This window comes from Sorex araneus, chromosome 1, assembly GCF_027595985.1.
Source record: "Sorex araneus isolate mSorAra2 chromosome 1, mSorAra2.pri, whole genome shotgun sequence".
NCBI lineage: Eukaryota > Metazoa > Chordata > Mammalia > Eulipotyphla > Soricidae > Sorex > Sorex araneus.
In genome coordinates, this window is record NC_073302.1 from 29755418 (window position 1) to 29775923 (window position 20506).

The window sequence follows — 20506 nt, forward strand, 5'->3', positions numbered from 1 at the left end:
AATTTAAATTTTCACTTATTTTGATAATAGCATTACTTTCTTTAGTTAAGTAACAAAAGTGAGTGTGTTTAGTTTAGAGAGAGTTGTATGGGAAATTATCTTCTTGCCTTTTTTTGCTGGGGGAGGGGGGTCACACCTGGCGATGCACAGGGGTTACTCCTGGCTCTGCACTCAAGAATTACTCCTGGCGGTACTCAGGGGACTATAGGGGATGCTGGGACTTGAACCCGGGTCGGCCGCATGCAAGGCAAACGCCCTACCTGGTGTCAGGGGACTTTAACTCTCTGAATCTTCTTTCCCCTAGGAAAAAAATAAGGATACCTATTAAAGATAACTGTTTTTATGGGGTTGTGTGAGTTGCAGCAGATCAGCCTGCCAGCATCTGTTGTATTGTGTAGGGATGGTGGTGGTGGATGTTATATGTGAGGTTAATAATGTTAGGCCAGGCTGCTTGACATAGGAGAAAACATAGGGACTCAGGATTCAGATGATCTGACTCTTTGACTCAGCTCCATGCCTATTAGCTTTATGACTCAATCTGGGTTAAAAGAATCGTTTTCCCCCCCTTTGTATTTTAATCTTCCAATGGGACTGTTATCAACAACCTCAAAGTCTTCCATGCAGATGAAAAGAGACGACCTTTTGGACCTTTTGAGACGACAAGTGAAAGGGTCTTGTGTGTCAGAGTGCTCGCCAGGGTGTAACTGGTATTTAGTCCTTGTCCCTTTTTTCCGTTGTCCCGGCAGACTCTCTTGGACAGCAGAGGCAACGAACACTTCTGGGAACAGCGTTTGGATGGCTTAGGCTGGACAGCCAAAGACATTGTGACATTTCTGGCCAAGCACCCGGAAGATGTCCAGTCCACTAATGGCTCTGTGTATACCTGGAGAGAAGCCTTCAATGAGACCAACCGGGCAGTCCAGACCATATCCCGATTCATGGAGGTGAGAGTGGTTTCTTCATCCTGAGAAAAGGCTTGTGTTGCTCTCCCTGAGGTTATGCAATAAGGTTCAGATCGAGGGAAAGCTTAGAAATATTGTACAGTTGTATTTACAGTGTGGTGTCCCTCAAAACTAACACGGGGATTGGTGTGCAAAGGGTATGTACTAAGTATCAGTTGAACGATCGTATGAATAAATAAGAAGACCTAACACTAACTTTATTTGATCTAGCTCAAGAGTGTATCTCTCCACTGTCCTTTTGATTTTACATTTCAATTTTACATTCGTTTAGATATTCCAGTCCCTAATAGGAACAAGGCATTCACTGGAAAAGGCATTCTTGAGAAACTTAAAAAATCAGTATTATTGTTTCGCATTTTAGGCCACACCTGTTGAGGCTCTCAATGATCACTCCTGGTGGGGCTTGGGGGACCATATGGCATGTCAGGGGTTGAATCCAGGTCAGTTGCATGTAGGGCATGTGCTCTCTACCCACTCACTGTACTATGTCTCCAGCCCCGAACTTTAAAAATTCTAATAGGACAAGTTACATAATAAGAATTTAGTACAGACTGGAGAGAAAATGCAAAAATTAAGCTGACTTTGGTTTGCTCTCTGGTGCCACATATGGTCCCCTGAGCACTGCCAGGTATGACTCTTTAGCACAGAATCAGGAGTATCCCTTACACACAGCCAGGTTTGGCCTAACATTCCCCTTCCCTCAGAAGAGAACGTCATATGGAAAATTGTATGATTTAGTAGGGAACAAATAGGGCCAGAGATGTGGCTCAGTGATAGCGGAAGTGAGACCCTGGAATCAATTCTTGGCACTGCAATACACACACACACACACACACATGCATACATATATACACATACATATATGTGTGTATGGATATGCATATATAACACACATATGTATGTGTGTGACATACATATCTATATGTAATATACAACACATATAACATACATCTGTTATATATAACATATATAGCACAGCAGGTAGGGCGTTTGCCTTACATGTGGCTGACCCGGGTTTGATTCCTCCGTCCCTCTTGGAGAGCCTGGCAAGCTACTGAGAGTATCCTGCCCACACAGCAGAGCCTGGCAAGCTACCCATGGTGTATTCTATATGCCAAAAACAATAACAACAGGGGCTGGAGCAATAGCACAGCGGGTAGGGCGTTTGCCTTGCACCGGGCCGACCTGGGTTCAATTCTCAGCATCCCATATGGTCCCCCGAGCACCGCCGGGAGTAATTCCTGAGCGCAGAGCCAGGAGTAACCCCTGTGCATCGCCAAGTGTGATGCAAAAAAAAAAAAAAAAAAAGAATCAGACAAAAACAGTAACAAGTCTCACAATGGAGACGTTACTGATGCCTGCTCGAGCAAATTGATGAACAACGGGACGACAGTGCTTTACATAACACATATGTGTTAGACATGTATACACATGTGTATACATTATATATGTTACGTACATATATAAATAACAACATATATATATATAGAGAGAGAGGGGGGGGTTCCATGTTTGTTTTTAGGACTCAAAATTGCTCAGAAAATAGAAGAAAATCAGGCATGAGGTCATTGCTTCAAACACTTTCCCTTCACAAAAACCAGTACAATTTACCTGTCATTAAAGCAGTCACAGAACAAAATGGTCTCTTCTCAGACCATTAGAGAAGAGTAGTATTAGAGAAGAATAGTAGCCTTGAGGATGACTCCATGTGGGGGCCCTTTCCTCTGAGGATAGAGTCTACTTTGGCGACCGCCTGTTTCCCTGACCGTCAGGGTTCTCATGAAGGCTGTTTTCCCATCAGTGTGTCAACTTGAACAAGCTTGAAGCAACAGCAACGGAGGTTCGACTCATCAATAAGTCCATGGAGCTGCTGGATGAGAGGAAGTTCTGGGCTGGTATTGTGTTTACGGGAATTGCTCCCGGCAGTGCGGAGCTGCCTCATCATGTCAAATACAAGATCCGAATGGACATTGACAATGTGGAGAGGACAAATAAGATCAAAGATGCGTAAGTGGAATCCCATCACTCAAGTCAGACGTGGGGAGTCAAGAGCAGTTAAGCTAATAGGACTAGAGACACTGTTTTATCTAATAACTTGGTAGGAATTTCAGCAGAAAGTAAATTGGTGGCCTGATTTTGAAACTGGAACACTCAGTGTAGAAAAGTATTATCTCAAAGTCCATAAACTGTCATTTTCTTTTGATTCAGCATTTTACTTAAGGGCATTCTTTCTAAGGAATTAAGTCAACCAGAAAACAAAAGTAAAAAAAAAAACAAAACGGAATTTAAGCTCGACATTTTAGCACTATTTATTTTCACACGAACCAGCAACCCATCATTATACAAAGGGAATGATCAAATAAATTTTCGTATGTCTGTTTGGTGCAATGTTAGGTAGGCCGTGAAGAAGATAAAGTTAAACTAGTAAATTACATGCCATTACATATTCTGATTGTATCTACATAAAAATACATATGTTTACAGCTAGAAAGTAAAATACAAAATCAAGGCGTGAGTTCTGTATTGCTGGGATTTTGGGTGATTTGGATTTTTGGAATGCTTGACCACCTGTGATTTGGATTTAGGTACTGGGACCCTGGTCCTCGAGCTGACCCCTTTGAAGATATGCGGTACGTCTGGGGTGGCTTTGCCTACTTGCAGGACATAGTGGAACAGGCGATCATCAGGGTGCTCACTGGCACTGAGAAGAAAACTGGGGTCTATGTTCAGCAGATGCCGTACCCTTGCTACGTTGATGACATGTAAGTTTCCAGCAAGCCACCAGCCTTTTTTTCCTGAGAAATCGTGCACAAACATACACAATCACACATAAACTCAGGGGCATTAGAGTCTCTGTGCCCCTTTAACATCACAGCATTTCCTGTGTTAGTTTGGAATCTGAAGGATTACTCACAAAAGGTTCCTGGACGATTCTTGGGCCTTACCTATCTTTATTTGAGTTTATTTTGTGTGATGATATTGGTCAGGTACTGCTTTTGATATCCCGTGAGGATTTTTGGAAATAACTCAGAAGTAGGCAGTTGACAGTGTTAGCTGCATGACAGAAAGACACACATGCACGCACAAGGCAATCCTTCCTCTTGTGTAGTCCTTGGCTAGCAGCAAGTACATGTTATACACACACATACAAAACCTGGCATTGCATTTGCAGTAATACAAATAAAACTGAGCAGGATCTTTTTACCATTAGCCCTGAGTCACACGGCTGCCCAGTTCTCATTGTGAAGGCCCTACCATTGGCTCATATGTCTTGTAAGACATAAGGGCGAGGGTATAGTTACTGCAGGCATTTGAATTCTGCAATGCCCTCCAAACTTTGAACACACTCTTATTCTCTGTTGTCATGGTGTGTGTGTTTGTGTGTGTATGTGTATATTTGTGTATGTGTGTGTGCATGTGTGTGAGTGTGTGTGGTATGTAAAGATTAGAGAGCAGAAGGCACGGGGCTTCCTTCCTGGCATTTGCTCTCTTGTTTTGCACTCAGCAGCCAGTTCTTTGCTTGGCTCACTTTAGCTTTTTTCAGGTCGCCCAGGAATAAATTATTTTTCCCCTTTAAGGAGGACTTTCCCAAAGACCCTCCTAAACCAACATTTACTCTAGACAGGGTGTCTCCACACACACCTGAGGGGAGATCAGAAGTATTAAAAGCCTTTGCCCCATTATGACATAGCCATGAAGTGCCTAAGCAGTACAGTACCCTTGAATTTCAGCGTCCAGAATTTTTGCCCCTTTAACATCACAGCATTTCCTGGGATAGTTTGGAATCTGAACGATTACTCATGGAGCTTCCTGGACCACACTTGCGCCTTATCTATGATGAGAGCTAAGTCAGCAGAGAGATAACCTTGGAGGTGTTGAATTCTCATAAAAGAGAGAGTTGATCTTTTGATATCATACATAAAAATAAGCCACATTTAATTTAATGGCATATCAATATACCTAGGTACTAATGGAGTTGTCCAAAGAATTTTGGCTTGATAACATGGGATAACTGTAGCACTGTCGCACCGTCATCCCATTGTTCATCGATTTGCTTGAGCGGGCCCCCAGTAACGTCTCCATTGTGAGACTTGTTGTTACTGTTTTTGGCATATTGAATACGCCACGGGTAGCTTGCCAGGCTCTGCCGTGCGGGCGGGATACTCTCAGTAGCTTTCCAGGCTCTCTGAGAGGGACGGAGGAATCGAACCTGGGTCGGCCGTGTGTCAGGCAAACGCCCTATGGGTAGTTAAACATTTATCACTCTGGTGCACTGTCCGTGAAGCATTTGCTCACCCCAGTGTTTCAGAGTCCGGAGGGCCTGCCCACCGCCGGGTCATTTCTGTTGGTGTCTGGCATCTCGCCCGGAGACCTGAGCACTCGACCTTGCTCATGCTCATCTTCAATTCTCCCCACCCCCCTTCCTGGGGTCTCCCAGCTTCCTGAGGGTGGTGAGCCGCTCAATGCCCCTCTTCATGACCCTGGCCTGGATCTACTCCGTGGCTGTGATCATCAAGGGCATCGTGTACGAGAAGGAGGCGCGGCTGAAGGAGACCATGCGCATCATGGGCCTGGACAACGGCATCCTGTGGTTTAGCTGGTTCATCAGCAGCCTCATCCCCCTGCTCGTGAGCGCCGGCCTGCTGGTGGTCATCCTGAAGGTAAGGCTCCCTCTCTGTTCCTCCTGGCCAGGGAACTCGGAAACAGTTCAACACAGGCGATGTGAGAAGAAAGGAAAAAAGGCTTGAAGTAGGAAGCGATTATACATGTTTCCTGCAATCTAATTTTATAGTCAGTGATGGCAGATTCAGAGGGGAACCCTGATTTGCCAGTCAACTCAGCTGGCTACGTACTAAGTACCAGGAACCTGGGTGCTGGGTTCAGGTCCACACTTCCTCAGTGACACCACACTGTCTGGTAGGGACTCACAACAACATCGGAGAGTGATTTCGGTTTATTAATGGGAATTCTGCCCCAAAAAATTTTGGAGGGATTGGACCACACCCAGCAGGTCTTATTCTAGGCTCTATGCATAGGGATCACTCCTCTCGAAGCTCAGGGGACCATATAAGGTAGCAGGGGTCAAACCTGGTTCAGACACGTGTAAGACAAATGCCTTGTGTGCTGTGCCTATCTCTTCAACTCTGAAAGGTTACAGTTTCTCTGCCAGAATTTAAATTTTTTTATTTTTTTAATTTTGTTTGCTTTTTGGGTCACACCTCGCGATGCACAGAGGTTATTCCTGGCTCTGCACTCAGGAATTACCCCTGGCGGTGCTCAGGGGACCATACGGGATGCTGGGAATCGAACCCAGGTTGGCCGAAGGCAAATGCCCTACCCGCTGTGCTATCATTCCAGCCCCCCCCCCTTTTTTTTTCAAATGTTTCTGTTTATTTTGTTCTTTTTTTGTGGGGTGGGAAGAGTGGGAGGTAAGGGTGTGGGTCATACGTGATGGTGCTGTGGAGCTACTCCTGTCACTGTCACTATTATCCCATTGCTCATCGAGTAGCTCAAGCAGGCACCAGTAATGTCTCCATTGTGAGACTTGTTGTTAGTGTTTTTTTTTTTTTTTTTTTTTTTGGTCATATCCAATAAGCCACAGGTAGCTTGCCAGGCTCTGTCGTGCGGGTGAGATACTCTCGGTAGCTTGCCGGGCTCTCTGAGAGGGACGGAGGAATCGAGCCGGGTCAGCTGTGTGCAAGGCAAATGCCCCACCTGCTGTGTTATCACTCCAGCCCGACTGCCAGAATTTTTAAAAGGCATAATCAGAAAAATAATATTTTTCTGATAATATTGTGGGCTGAGAAAGGATTTGACCCCTGGGTATTTTTTCGGGTCAGCATCTGTGGGACTGAGGGGAAGGATGCAGGTATGGGCTGCAGGAAGTTCACTACAGAATTTCCACCCAGGACCAAGCCCATGGGTGTACTGGAGTGTAGATATAGCTTGTCCGAGTTGTTCCTCAGTGAGTCCACGTGTCCAGCCCTTTAGATCCTCCCAGGCCTCCCTCCCTGATGGCCCACATCCTTCAGTCAGTGACGGGTGTGTCTCTGAGCTAAAAGGCTCTAGGCAACTGTGACAAATCCGGCGGAATTGACACCTCCCTGCCCACAGCTGGAGAGCAGGTCCTTCTTGAAGGAACTTCTTGACAGTGTGGGTCTGAGTTTAAGGTATCACTGTATCACTGTCATCCCGTTGCTCACTGATTTGCTCGAGCATGCACCAGTAACGTCTCCATTTCGAGACTTGTTGTTACTGTTTTTGGCATATCGAATACGTCACGGTAAACATTCATAGGTTCATGACAAATTCCTTCTCCACACTCATTTTGTTTAAGGATGTGCCGTGTGAAGAAGAACTGTTTTTAATGAGCAAAGAGTGGGGATCGATGCAAAGGGCCGCAAGTTTTATTTAATTTAATACTAGTCATTGTTGGTTATAGATGAGCACTAATTGATTCCCATGAACTGTTCTAAGTAGATCACGTGTATGATCCTATCATATCCTCGCTAAGTGGCCATTAGACATAGTGAAACTCAAAGGCTTCACTGAGTAGAAGTATTGTCTAACAGTAGAGTCTGCTTGGTTCCTGACTACAGTAGCCGAGTTCTGTGGTCAGGGGTTGCTTCTGTGTTGGGTTGGTGAGAATCATGATGAGATAACTGCATGCTGCCATATCCGATAGACCCAGATACACAGAGTAAACTGAGTATAGAGCTACCTGTAAGGTCCTCAGGGGGCTACATCCTTGTGGCCATGCAGAACCCGTGGCAGGTTTTCAAGGGAACATTAAGATTTCCTGGCTACTTTTGTTGACTTCAGGACGGAGAAGTCATGTAGAAGTCTCTTATTGGTGCCAAGATCCATAGTTCTTTTTTAAAAAAAGAAATGGTGTAAAGTTTATTCACTTGGAGAAATGAGAACAAAACGGAATCATCATGAATATCAAATTTGGACACTATTCTTTTTTTTTCTTTCCTTTTTTTGGGTCACACCCAGCAATGCACAGGGGTTATTCCTGGCTCATGCACTCAGGAATTACTCCTGGTAGTGCTCGGGGGACCATATGGGATGCTGGGAATCGAACCCGGGTCGGCCGCATGCAAGGCAAACACCCTACCCGCTGTGCTATCGCTCCAGCCCCAAATTTGGACACTATTCTTTCCTTTTTTGTGGGGGCTGTGCTCAGGGCTTTCTCCCAACTCTGTGCTCTGCTCGGGAATCACTTCCGGAAGGACTCAGGGGATCGCATGGAGTGCCAGGCATTGAACTCAAGTCAGCTGCATGCAAGGCAAGCCCCCTGGCCACTGTACACATTGATAAATCTAGCCTGGACACAATTCTTTCCTTGACTCCCTGTCACTCCAGTGTATTGGCAGTAGGACAGTTATACCCCTGACCTCCATGTGGGTTTCTTCCTCAGAGGAATGAACAGCGTGCTCCCACTGTATTGTCTCTGAGATGAGGACGAAAGGTCCCTTCCTCGGAGCGTGCAGGAGTGCGCTCGCTGGTTGAGGCACCACGGGTGATGGGTCTCTCTCTTTGCAGTTGGGGAACCTGCTGCCGTACAGCGACCCCAGCGTGGTGTTCATCTTCCTGTCCATGTTTGCTGTGGTGACCATCCTGCAGTGCTTCTTCATCAGCACCTTCTTCTCCAGAGCCAACCTGGCGGCTGCCTGCGGGGGCATCATCTACTTCACACTGTACCTGCCCTACGTCCTGTGCTCGGCCTGGCAGGACCACGTGGGCTTCATGCTCAAGATCTTTGTGGTGGGTAGCTCTGGCCACTGGGCAGGAGCTGCAGTTCTAGCCGCCCTGGCACCTCCCCTCCCCTCTTCTCTGTGGTCCAAGTGCACAGGTGTCCCCTGGAGCTCCCTGCTGGGCTCTGGACTCGATAGTGAAGACCAGGATTGTGTATTCCACTGTTTGTCTGTGAAGGCTGGTCCCAGGGATTGGGAATTATTCAAAGAGCCAGATTTCACCCTGGAGCGAGCCTGGTGGGCACCTTGGGGTGCACCTTCACAGTAGATTTTCCAGCTCTGTTAGGCCACATTGGGCCAAAGTCAGCCTGTGACAAAGGCACAAATTACAGAGAGAAGGGAAACCTTCTGAGGTCCGGTAGCATTTTTTTTTCTAATTTTTAAAATTTTATTGAATCACCATGAGATAGTTACAAGCTTTCATGTTTGGGTTACAATCTCACAATGACCAAACACCCATCCCTCCACCAGTGCACATTCCCCACCACCAGTATCCCGGGTATATGCCCCCCTTTCCCACCCTCCCCCTGCCTCCATGGCAGACAATATTCCCCATACTCTCTCTCTACTTTTGGGCATTATGGCTTGCAACACAGACACTGAGAGGTCATCATGTTTGGTCCATTATCTACTTTCGGCACACATCTCCCATCCCGACTAATTCCTCCAGCCATCATTTTCTTCGTGATCCCTTCTCTATTCCATCTGCCTTCTCCCCTCCGCTCATGAAGCAGACTTCCAGCTACGGGACAGTCCCCCTGGCCTTTGTATTTACTGTCCTTGGAGAGCATCTTAACTCTAGTCTTAATCCTGTCCAGTGTGAAGTTTTCTCTGAGTAATATGTTTCTGAACTGATTAAAGATGGAGGAGTCGTTCTCCCTCCCCCCTGCAGTCCCTGATTTCAGCCCTCCCTTATCTGGTATGGAAGAGAAGGGGCCTTCGAAGGTGTGCAAGGCTTGATAAGTGCCGGGCACACTGTCCTCTGAGAGGCTTCAGTTTGTATGCTTTTGGCATCAGCATCCTCTGACCCGGAGCCATCAGTAATCTCACGGAGAGAACGTTGATGAAAGTTACGAATGTGACCTGTGTGTGTGGAGTGCAGGATTGTAAGTCCTTGAGCATCTTTGGAAGTCTAACACTCTAAAAGTACCCCCTCCAGCCCCACCCATGTACATGTGTTTCTGAAATGAGCAGTTATAAATAGAACCAGTTTCTGAGCTGCCAGGAGCCCAGGCTCCTCCAGGGATTCCGTAGGCGAACACTTCCATATCTTATAATTGATCCATTTTGCAAATTAGAATTTCTCCAGGTGGAATTTACATTGAAAATGATAGAAAAATGGGAGTGACAAGGAGTTGGATGAATGACTTTTGCCTGTTTCTCACAGAGCCTGCTGTCTCCTGTGGCTTTCGGGTTTGGCTGCGAGTACTTTGCCCTCTTTGAGGAGCAGGGCATCGGGGTCCAGTGGGACAACCTCTTTGAGAGCCCCGTGGAGGGAGATGGCTTCAACCTCACCACCTCAGTCACCATGATGCTGTTCGACACCTTCCTGTATGGGGTGATGACTTGGTACATCGAGGCCGTCTTTCCAGGTACACGGAGCTTCCAGGTGCATTAAGTCATCAGTTTGGGAAGGGCAGAGCTCTCCTCGTTGGGTGCTGGAATTTCTGCAGGACCAGGGGAGTATTCCTAGGAAAGACTCGGCCTTTAGGCCTGTGGAAGACAAAATATTCAAGGAGATGCAGCTGACGGTCCAAATACGAATCTTTGTATTGCTAGAATCCTTTATTCATGAGTTCCATTCTCCAGGCACTGCACCTAGGGTTTTTGATATTTTGGTGCCTTCAGTTCTCCAAACATTACTTGGTATGAGTTATGTTATCATTTGTTTGCCAGTGAGAGAACTCAAAGAAATAACTTTCCTGGGAGTGTTGGTGTTCAGAGATGAATTTACCGGGTCACACCGGGTCAGTTAGCCCAGGGCTGATCCAATTTTCTAATTCTGTATCCCCCTAAGTAGCATAAGCAGAGGTTCTGTTTCCTGAGTGTAGAGTGTAGCTGCACGTAATCAGTTTTGTTGGCTCTAAGCCCTTGCCAGTGACTTAATCAAATCAGGATTCCTAGAGACTCATTTTGATGCTTCCCTTAATAAATCTCTTCGGCCAATACCTACCTTGAGTACATTTCCACTCAGATCAAATTCTAGGGATGAAGATTTAACACGTTCTGGTGTGCCTCCTGTGTATCCTTCAGTGTAGTATACATGGAAAGTTTGTTATCTTTACCTGAACTCGCTGCTTTAGAGATGCAGTTTGGATCTCTAAAGATCCAGATTGCAGATCTGGATTCAGATTCTGAGTCGTGACTGCCCACATGAACTTAGGTAGACTACTTGCTTTTCCCTCTTCTCTAAAAGGGGCATGATGCCTGCCTCTGGGTGTCATTGTTGGAGTCCAAGAGATGCAAAGTATGTGCTCTACTTAGACAGTCTCAACAAGCATGCACCCTCTTTGCCCCTCCTCCATTCCAGTCTGTTCCATCTCCAGAGACTATGTAAAGGAGGGAGTGGGTCTGGCTTGGATACCTGGGGAATACTTGGATGTTGGTCAGCTTGGCTCACACATGTGCTTTGCTTTCAGGCCAGTATGGGATTCCCAGGCCCTGGTATTTTCCCTGCACCAAGTCCTACTGGTTTGGGGAGGAATGTGCTGAGAAGAGCCCCCCTGATTCCAGCCAGAAGGGAGCAACGGAGAGTAAGTGCTGTCAACCCCACTGGGGCCAAGGGGTGGGTCTTGTCCTTGGATAGGGTTGAGGGACTGAGAAATAGCAAGTGATGCCCCTTTGCAGAGGCTCACGTGCTGTTGTATCCAGTGCTGCTCACTAAGCACTAACTGGGGAGTCACAGAAGGACAATTTCTTTTCACCAAGTGGCATTTTCTTTGCTTTCTTAGCTTTCAGGAAGGTGGGTTTTTATTTGACCGACTTTTTCCTTCTCCGGTTCCCCTGTGTGTGCGTGCACACACATGCAGACTTTTTATCCTCTCCTAACAGAAGGAAGAGGCAGGACTTTCTTGCCCGTGGTACCATCACCTCATGGCCTGCCTTATGATGGTGGCTGCTGGCACCTGTGTAGGTGTTGCCAGTGGCAGCCAGAGCTCAGCCCTGTGCTTCATAGCGGACTCCCCCATTCATTACATTTGACTCCCAGCTGCTGGTCGCAATGCCCACAGCTCACAAGACTTTCGGGCTGTTTGCTTAGGTCCTAAGAGAGAAACAGTGCAGTGGAGCCTTCTGAGTGACGATTACAACCCTTTTCTGCTATTCGGTGCCTCCCGCCATCAGCAGTGTGATCTTCCTTAGCCGGGACACTAGACATCTTGTAACAGCCCTTGCCTGCTGTTGTCTTGCCTGTCCTGTTGTTCCTCCTCTTCTTCCACAGCCACCTTTTCTCACTTCGTCTATCTGGCACTCACCTAGGGCTGCTCACAGCTGCTGAAGCATACGTGTTCTTTCATTCCTCTCTGTCTTTGTGTGTACTATGACCTGTCCGCCAACACTCCTGCCATCTACATGCCTGCTCTCCAAGATCTAGTTCCACATCCCTTACCTCCTTGCATTCCTGGCATCTCTCTCTCTGAAATTCCTTGACATCCACAAAAAACAAACCCCTTTTATTTAAAAATGATTTCACTCAGCAAGTTGCAAAATGTATCGGGCTAGATGATCTTTCACTCAGTTATCCCAGCTGTTAACACCTTGCATAAAATTATGCTGTAACAGAAAAACCAAAATCATGACCTTGATACATTTCACAGACATCCTTCAGCCTTCATCCTGTTACACGCACTCATGCATGTTTGTGGTCAGTCTTTTGCTCACATCTGTAGATCCATGTGACTCACTACCTCAGCCAAGGTGTAGAATTATTTCATCACCACAAATCTCCTCTGCTCCTCCCAGATACTCAACTCACCTCCATTCCTTCCCATCTCTGACACCAGCCAACAAATCAGTCTGTCCTCTGCTTTGATGTTCTTTCCAGAATGTGATTTAAGTGAAGCCTACTCAACATATTTCCTTTGAGATCACCCAAAGTGTTTTTGTAGCAATAGCTCATGCCTTTTTCATAGATAGGTAGTATACCACAGTTCCGTGGCATCTTTCTCGACCTGTTTTTTAAACATCTGTCAGCATCCTACATTTTAATTGCTTCCCAAGTCTCCCCTACCCAGCCCTTAATCTACTATGAGTGTTTTGTTGTTGTTGTTGTTGTTGTTGTTGAATTCCCATCAGTAACTCTGCTGCCTAACTAGACCCTAATGAAAGAAATGTTCACACCCCGCCTTTCTTTCCAAGAAATCCAAAGGGCCCACAGAGAGGGGACAACATTCAGAGTGCAGACGTAGGCTCCTGTCTATGACCCTGCACTTCCTGGTTTTTACTGTGGCTTCATTGCTGTTTTCTGTCTGTTTTCTTCATAGTCTGCATGGAGGAGGAACCCACACACCTCAAGCTGGGTGTGTCCATTCAGAATCTGATGAAGGTTTACCGAGACGGCATGAAGGTGGCTGTGGATGGCCTGGCCTTGAACTTTTATGAGGGACAGATCACCTCCTTCCTGGGCCACAATGGAGCCGGGAAGACCACTACCATGTAAGAAGTGGGTGTGGCCCTGTCGGAATTCAGCCCTGGGATGCTTTGGTAGCACAGTTAGGTGATGAGCATGGGGAGAGTACATACAGCTCGAGTGAGAGTATATGTCTCATATGTGTGAGATTCTGGTTTTGATCCCCAGCACCACACCCTGAGCACTGCTGGCTATGGCCCTGGTGACCCCTCATTAAAAAAATACATTAATAAGAAATCACGATCACAAAATCCCATTAATTATCGATTTCTCTAGTGGGCTCAGTAACCTCTCCATTCATCCTTTCCCTGAGATCTTAGAAGTCTCTCTCGACTTGGCCCTCCCAACGATGTCACACTGGAGGCTCTTTCAGAGTCAGGGGAATGAGATCCAGCTTGTTACTGGATTTAGCATATGAATACATCATGGGAAGCTTGCAGGGCTGTCCCATGTGGGCAGGAAACTCTCAGAAGCTTGCCAGTTTCTCCCAGAGGGAGAAGTAGGTTCTAAGATATCTTCTGGGAGCTTGCTTTTAAGTTTCTGGATGTTGGCCGTTGATGGGATTACACACACCTGGGTTCCTCTGCCAGCACCTTCATGCATGAGGCCTGTCTGAATGTGTGGAGAGGAGCCTCCAGCATGGCTGTAGCTAGGTTCCGGTGGTCTTCGGCCTCCAGGAGCTTTGCTCAGGGTGGGGAGGGAAGCTGGAGCCCATCCCCTCTGAGGGGCCCTCAGGAAGACAGCCAGCCAGGCGTGCGGGCAAGAGACTCTCTGCATCACTCTCTTCTGAGAGCTTGCCTTTAAGTCTCTCTGGATGTTGGCCGTTGATGGGATTACACACATCTGGGTTCCTCTGCCAGTACCTTCATGCATGAGGCCGTCCGAACGTGTGGAGAGGGGCCTTGAGCATGACTGTAGCTAGGTTCCGGTCGGTGGTCTTTGGCCACCAGGAGCTCTGCTTGGGGTGGGGAGGGAAGCTGGAGCCCATCCCCTCCGAGGGGCCCCAGGGAAGACAGCCAGGCGTGCGGGCAAGAAGTTTGTGAGTTCCTCTGCACGTCCTCCTTGCTTAGCTTCTGTCTGAACCTTGTATTTAATAAGAAACACAATTTTTAAACACAAGTGCTTTTCAAGTGGTAGTTTTTATTAGGTTTTATTTCTTTAACTCAAAACAGGCTGGGGTCTTATAGTGACCTTTCCCGTGTAGATTCCAGAATTCTGCCAGGGTTTTGGAGTCTCTGACCGGGACAGCTCTGGGCCAGGTTTTCCTTTCCAGCTGGTTTGGGCAGAAGCTTGAACTATGAATGTTTTTTTGTTGTTGAATTTGTGGGTGGGTGGTAGCAAGTTCCAGGACCTCTGTCCCTCAGCAGATGTTCCAAGCGGCTGGACACTGGCTCTTTGATCATCCCGTCCCAGACCCACAGATTCCCTTCAAGTGGGTGGTTTCTGAAAAGAATCTGGGTCATAGGAGCCCGGCTAGCCTGGGTGCCTTTCAGTTACTGCACAGGATGTGTATTTGGAGTTGTGACTGTCTACATTTTTTCTCTCTCCATCCCTTTTGTTATCAATGCAAAATCATTATTTATGAGCATTGCGTTAGTGTCACTGTCACTCTATTGCTCATCAATTTGCTAGAGCGGGCACCAATAATGTCTCCATTGGGAGACTTGTTGTTACTGCTTTTGGCATATCGAATATGCCACAGGTAGCTTGCGAGGCTCTGCCATGTGGGCGGGATAGCTTGTCTTCCATAGTTTAGCTAATAGAGTGGAGGACTGTATTGTGTTAGTAATTAAAAAAAACAAAAACAAAAACAAAAAACCTCACAAAATTCCTCCTGCCTAACCCATGAAAGTATATGTATTTTTTGAAATGGATTGTCCAGATTAGTCCATTTCATCCCAGTGGCCAGGATGTGAGCAGATATAACGTGTGCTTGGAATTTTCCTCTCTGTTGCGACTATGAAATCTTTACTCAGCTCAAGCTTGGCCACTCCGTGTTATTTGGTGAAGGGGCCATGAATGCTAACTCCGGCTCTCTTAAACTCTCCTCCTCAGGTCAATCCTGACTGGGTTATTCCCGCCCACCTCAGGCACCGCCTACATCCTGGGGAAGGACATTCGTTCAGAGATGAGCACCATCCGGCAGAACCTGGGTGTCTGTCCCCAGCACAACGTGCTGTTTGACATGTGAGTCTGGAGCTGACCTCTTCGGGTTGTGGCTCCTGTTAGTGGGACTTGAGCGTTTGCCTTTATTAGGCTTGGCAGGTCCGGCCACGGGCCATGTCGAACCCCTGATATACTTTGACTTAAGGCTAAACGGAAGGTGAATCATGCAGCAGTAGGGTATGACCTCAGTCCAGCAGGCCTACAAGAACTTGGGAAATGGGACACTCCAATATTGTCATTCCGCAGGGAGATGTTTGCTTATCCTGTCTCTGCTGCCATACTCTCTCACATACCCGAACCAGGTACCCGAGGCAGGCGCCTAGGGGCCTGTGCACTCAAGGCTACATGGGCTTAAGTCCTTTGAACCGGTGGGGCTCTGGTGAGAGTTTGTGGTAAACCCAAGGAAGACCTGAGCTCTCAGATCTTGAGCAAACACTTGCTCCTTTTGGACCCTCATTTCTTTGATCTGAGCAGCCTGGGCTCCTGGTCTCACAGGGGTCTCCCTTCTCTCGGGATCCAACAGGGATCCTCTGTGGTCCTCTAGGGCCACACCAGGTTACCACCTCACCAGCTTCTTGGCTGATAAGTGAGATTACGGGCCCTCGAAGGACTTGCAGTTTTACAGTTGGATCAGCTGATGCCTGGTACTGAAATCTGCCGGAAGTTGGTAGAAGATGCCTCATCACATTTTGGCTTGGGCTTCTCGAGTGAATCATGTGTTGCTGTGGAATTCTCCCTGGGTGTTAGTTTTTTTCCCCCTAAGTTAATGAAGTTATCTTTTCAAGGGTAAGGGCAATGTGCCTGCTCTCTCCTGATCTGGGTTAAGAGGCGTTGTACTTTGGGACATTCTGCAGGGCCCAGAGGCCCTGGCTCAGAGCTGATGTGCCCCTGTCCCTAGGCTGACTGTCGAGGAACACATCTGGTTCTATGCCCGCCTGAAAGGGCTCTCCGAGAAGCACGTGAAAGCAGAGATGGAGCAGATGGCCCTGGATGTGGGTTTGCCCCCCAGCAAACTGAAAAGCAAGACAAGCCAATTGTCAGGTGAGGCCCAGAGATGCTCCTACTCCCTCTTTCTCCAGCCCCATCCCCCTGCCTCTCTCTCACACACACACACACACACACACACACACACACACACACACACACACACACACACACACACACACACACCGGAAGTTGCCCCAATGCCTCCATTTGGATTGAGGGGTCAGAAATGCAGCTATGGCATGCTCCTCGCCCCCTCAGTCCCACCCCCACCCCAGATGTTTCTCACCACCTTTGCCTTTAGCTACTGTCTGGAGGGAACTGTTCCATACCCAAACCTTGGCAACCTTTCTCGTCCTTGCAGGTGGGATGCAGAGGAAGCTGTCTGTCGCTTTGGCCTTTGTGGGGGGATCCAAAGTTGTCATTCTGGATGAGCCCACAGCCGGCGTGGACCCCTACTCCCGTAGGGGAATATGGGAGCTGCTGCTCAAGTATCGGCAAGGTAACTGCTGCATGCGGATTCTGGACTATAGGCTCGGGAGCTGAGAGGCTCTTGAGTAGGCGAGCAAATCCCGTGGCTGTTCTTGTTAGAACACCAGAACTGGTGTTCTTAGGGAAAATGCAGAAGTTCTTTTCTCAAAACTCTGTTCACCCACGGTCTGGAGACAGAAGACCTGATTTACAAGACAAAGCGTATGTTTCCCCTAGGAGCCTGCAAGAAGAGAAACGATAAAGGACACATGTTTGTGTTCCCTATAGAAGGAGCTTCCAGAGAACAGAGACCACTTCATTGTTCATCTCTGTCACCAGAAGTGTGCACTTGCACTTTTTAAGTCATGGGGAAAAGTGATGAAAAAAGTAATGAATGAATGGAGACTGAGGTGCATGATCGACTGTCTGCTGACAGATGCAGAAGTGACACATTTACGAGTCCCTGAACCCCACCAGGAGTGATCCCTGAACACAGAGCCAGGGGTAATCCCTGAGCACACTGAGCATGCATCTTCCACCCAGCTCCTCCTCCCCCCAACCCCCCCCCCAAAAAAAATACCTAGAGCTTCAGAAGGAATTGAGGTTACCACAAGCTACCCGTGGCATATTCGATATGGCAAAAACAGTAACAAGTCTCACAATGGAGACTGGTTACTGGTGCCCGCTCAAGCAAATCAACAAGCAACGGGATCAGTGACAGTGACAGTGACCTTATGCTTTGAGAACTCTGCCGGGCACAAGGTCTGGGGGAAGTCATTTAACTTGCCCGTTTCTTGGCCTCACATAGTGGTACCTGCCTCCTAGATGACTAAGTTAATGAGAACTAACGGGCCTGCCCGGCCCCCTCTCTTGTGTTTGTGACGGGCAGGTCGCACCATCATTCTCTCCACCCACCACATGGACGAAGCGGACATCCTGGGGGACCGGATCGCCATCATCTCCCACGGGAAGCTGTGCTGTGTGGGCTCCTCCCTGTTTCTAAAGAACCAGCTGGGAACAGGCTACTACCTGACCTTGGTCAAGAAGGACGTGGACTCCTCGCTCAGCTCCTGCAGAAATAGCAGCAGTACTGTGTCGTACCTGAAAAAGGTGAGTCGCCATCCCAGGGCTGGGGTCATGCTGGGTGCAGGGAGTCAGGACTCTTAGCCACGGTGGCTTCTCCACCTCTGCCCCCCTTTTCCCCACCCCCTCTTCGCTACTGGAGGCCAGCATCTCCTCAGTCTTCAGTCGCTTCACAGTCAGAGCAGACGTCAATTGTTTCAAGCTCAGTAGACACCTGTTTCCATTATGCTGCTCTGTTGAGCGTCATCTCCTGTGGAGGCTCCTGGTGGAGAAGATTCTTGCAAGACTCACGAAGAAGGAAAGAGATTTGCCAAGAGTGAAGAAGCCTGGCTGCTTGAGAATGCACTGCTGATTTGGGGTGGGGTGGGGGGCCTTCCCAGCAATGCTCTTGGAGTCTGGGGGCCACACTTCAGCGACCCTCGATGCATCTGTGCTGGCTGTAGTTCAGATCTTGAGCCTGGTGACGCTGTGCTGCTTGGAGCCAGCTGTATTGGGAGTCACCCATGCTATGATGGTATTTGGGGGAATCACGCCGTTCAGGATTTTGAACTCTAGGTCTCGTACGTGCCAGACCTATGTCCCAGCCCTTTCACGAATCTCCATGGCCCTGCCCTGTTATTTCTGCTCATAACCTTTAAATCTAGTTGACCTCCACAACAAAGGAGCAGATACTGACCGAGCTCTGGCTTCTTGCTAGATGTTCATTCTAGCAGCCTCCGGGCACAACAACAATAATAATAGCAAATTCTTTGTAGATTTTAAAATCTATCAATACAGCTTCCACTATCACTATCATCCCTTTGATCGTTGATTTGCTCAAGTGGGTCGTAGCCCTGAGATTTTAGATTCGTCCTAGCCCTGAGATTTTAGAAGCCTCTCTTTACTCATCCTTCCCAATGGTGTCGCAGTAGAGGCTTTTTCAGGTTCAGGAGAATGAGACCCACCATTATTACTGTATTTGGCATATGAATACCCCACGGGGAGCTTGCCAGGCTCTCCCATAATGGCAGGAAACTCTCAGTAGCTTGCCACATCTCTCTGAGAGTGAGACCTAGGCTATAAGATGTCATGTGGCCAAGAGCAAGCAACAGGAATAGCGTGATTTGACTTAAGGCACCTGGCTGGGTCCACCTGGACAAATGTCGTGGCTCAGAAACCCGAGATGCAGCGAAGGGACCTTGGGCAGGCTTGGACGCGGGCTGCGGTCCACCCACGGCCCCTCAGGTGACCCCTCCATCCCTGACCTGCAGCCCGGACCAGCCCCACCGCAGGGTCCCAGGGCACGGAACAAAGGTGCAGCCGGACACGGAGCCGGAGGGACGGTGACCCCAGCTCACAGGGAGGCCTTGCTGTGTTGCCCCCAGCCTGGTCATGGCCTCGGGGCTGCAAACCCTGACCTACGGTACAGCTAAAATCTCAAAAAGTGCTAGGAACCCTGAACCGCCGGAGGTGATGTTGATTTGGTCTTTTACCTAAGAATAGCAAGAGGGCAAATAACAGTAACTGGGTACATTTTTTTCCTCTGTACACAGGGCATGCCTACGCACTTGTTTTGATGAACATCTAAAATATTTAAATCCCAGTCTAGATACCATGTGCATGTATGTACCTTTCCCCCAGCTACTCCTAGTGTGATCTGTAGCAGCAGGTTTATTGGAGGGCAGGTGAGAAAGGTTGACCCATGTCCCAGCATAGAATTTTCACATCAGAAGCTGCTGTTTCACCACGGTCCTGGGTGATTCCACACACATTAACACCCGAGGAGCTCTAAAATGACAGCCACGGTCAATCTGTGCCCACAATGGCTGGTGGTCCGCAGAGTGGCTCTCCTTGGCAGGCCACAGTTCTGTTCACCGCCTCAGCCCACCTGGCATGCGTGTCCGGAGCAGCATCCAAAGCCATGACAGGTACCAGGTGTCTGCCTCCAGGACAGCTTCTTGCTCCGGTTGACACCCACGAGAGGCCTCTTGCACGTCCTCCGCAGGCGGAGGCAGGTGGTGGTGGCTGTGCCTCGCTCGGTGCCTGACGCGTTCTCACCTCCTTCTTTGCCATTAGGAGGACAGTGTTTCTCAGAGCAGTTCTGATGCTGGCCTGGGCAGCGACCATGAAAGTGACACGCTGACCATCGGTAAGGATTCTGGGGTTTCTTATTCAGGTGGTGCCTGAGCTTCTCCCAGCTGGGCAGAGTGGAGGCAGAGGAGGAGAGGTGCAGAGGCTGGTGGCGCTGACTCAAGGTTTGCTACGGGGCTGGGGCTGGGAGGCTGGCGGAGGGGCAGCTTGGTGGCCGATGCTTGCTGGGGAGCGGGCGCTTGGTGTGGGAGCTGGCAGAGTGGAGAGGATTGGGAGACGGCGGAGGGGACAGGAGTCCAGGGCTGAGGCATGGGAGGCCGTGCCAATGGTTAGGGATTGGATCTCAGCATCCAAGGAGGCTCTCGTTGGGGATTTCAGAAGCA

The 20506-nt window shown here is 48.4% G+C and overlaps 1 protein-coding gene across 4 annotated transcripts in view; it reads left to right on the forward strand.

The window, feature by feature from the left end:
- The window catches only part of ABCA1 (ATP binding cassette subfamily A member 1), a 148623-nt gene that overhangs the window by 93587 nt on the left and 34530 nt on the right, over positions 1 to 20506 (forward strand). For 3 of the 4 annotated variants that reach the window (XM_055124798.1, XM_055124802.1, XM_055124805.1), the window contains exons 12-24: positions 747 to 944; positions 2764 to 2969; positions 3548 to 3724; positions 5401 to 5623; positions 8511 to 8732; positions 10110 to 10314; positions 11362 to 11475; positions 13204 to 13375; positions 15405 to 15536; positions 16414 to 16556; positions 16864 to 17001; positions 17860 to 18080; positions 20209 to 20287. In XM_055124798.1, the coding sequence (XP_054980773.1) occupies positions 747 to 944; positions 2764 to 2969; positions 3548 to 3724; positions 5401 to 5623; positions 8511 to 8732; positions 10110 to 10314; positions 11362 to 11475; positions 13204 to 13375; positions 15405 to 15536; positions 16414 to 16556; positions 16864 to 17001; positions 17860 to 18080; positions 20209 to 20287 (2230 nt within the window). Of the gene's footprint in view, positions 1 to 746; positions 945 to 2763; positions 2970 to 3547; positions 3725 to 5400; positions 5624 to 8510; positions 8733 to 10109; positions 10315 to 11361; positions 11476 to 13203; positions 13376 to 15404; positions 15537 to 16413; positions 16557 to 16863; positions 17002 to 17859; positions 18081 to 20108; positions 20182 to 20208; positions 20288 to 20506 lie in introns of all 4 variants that reach the window. The other variant, XM_055124811.1, reaches the window with a different exon arrangement.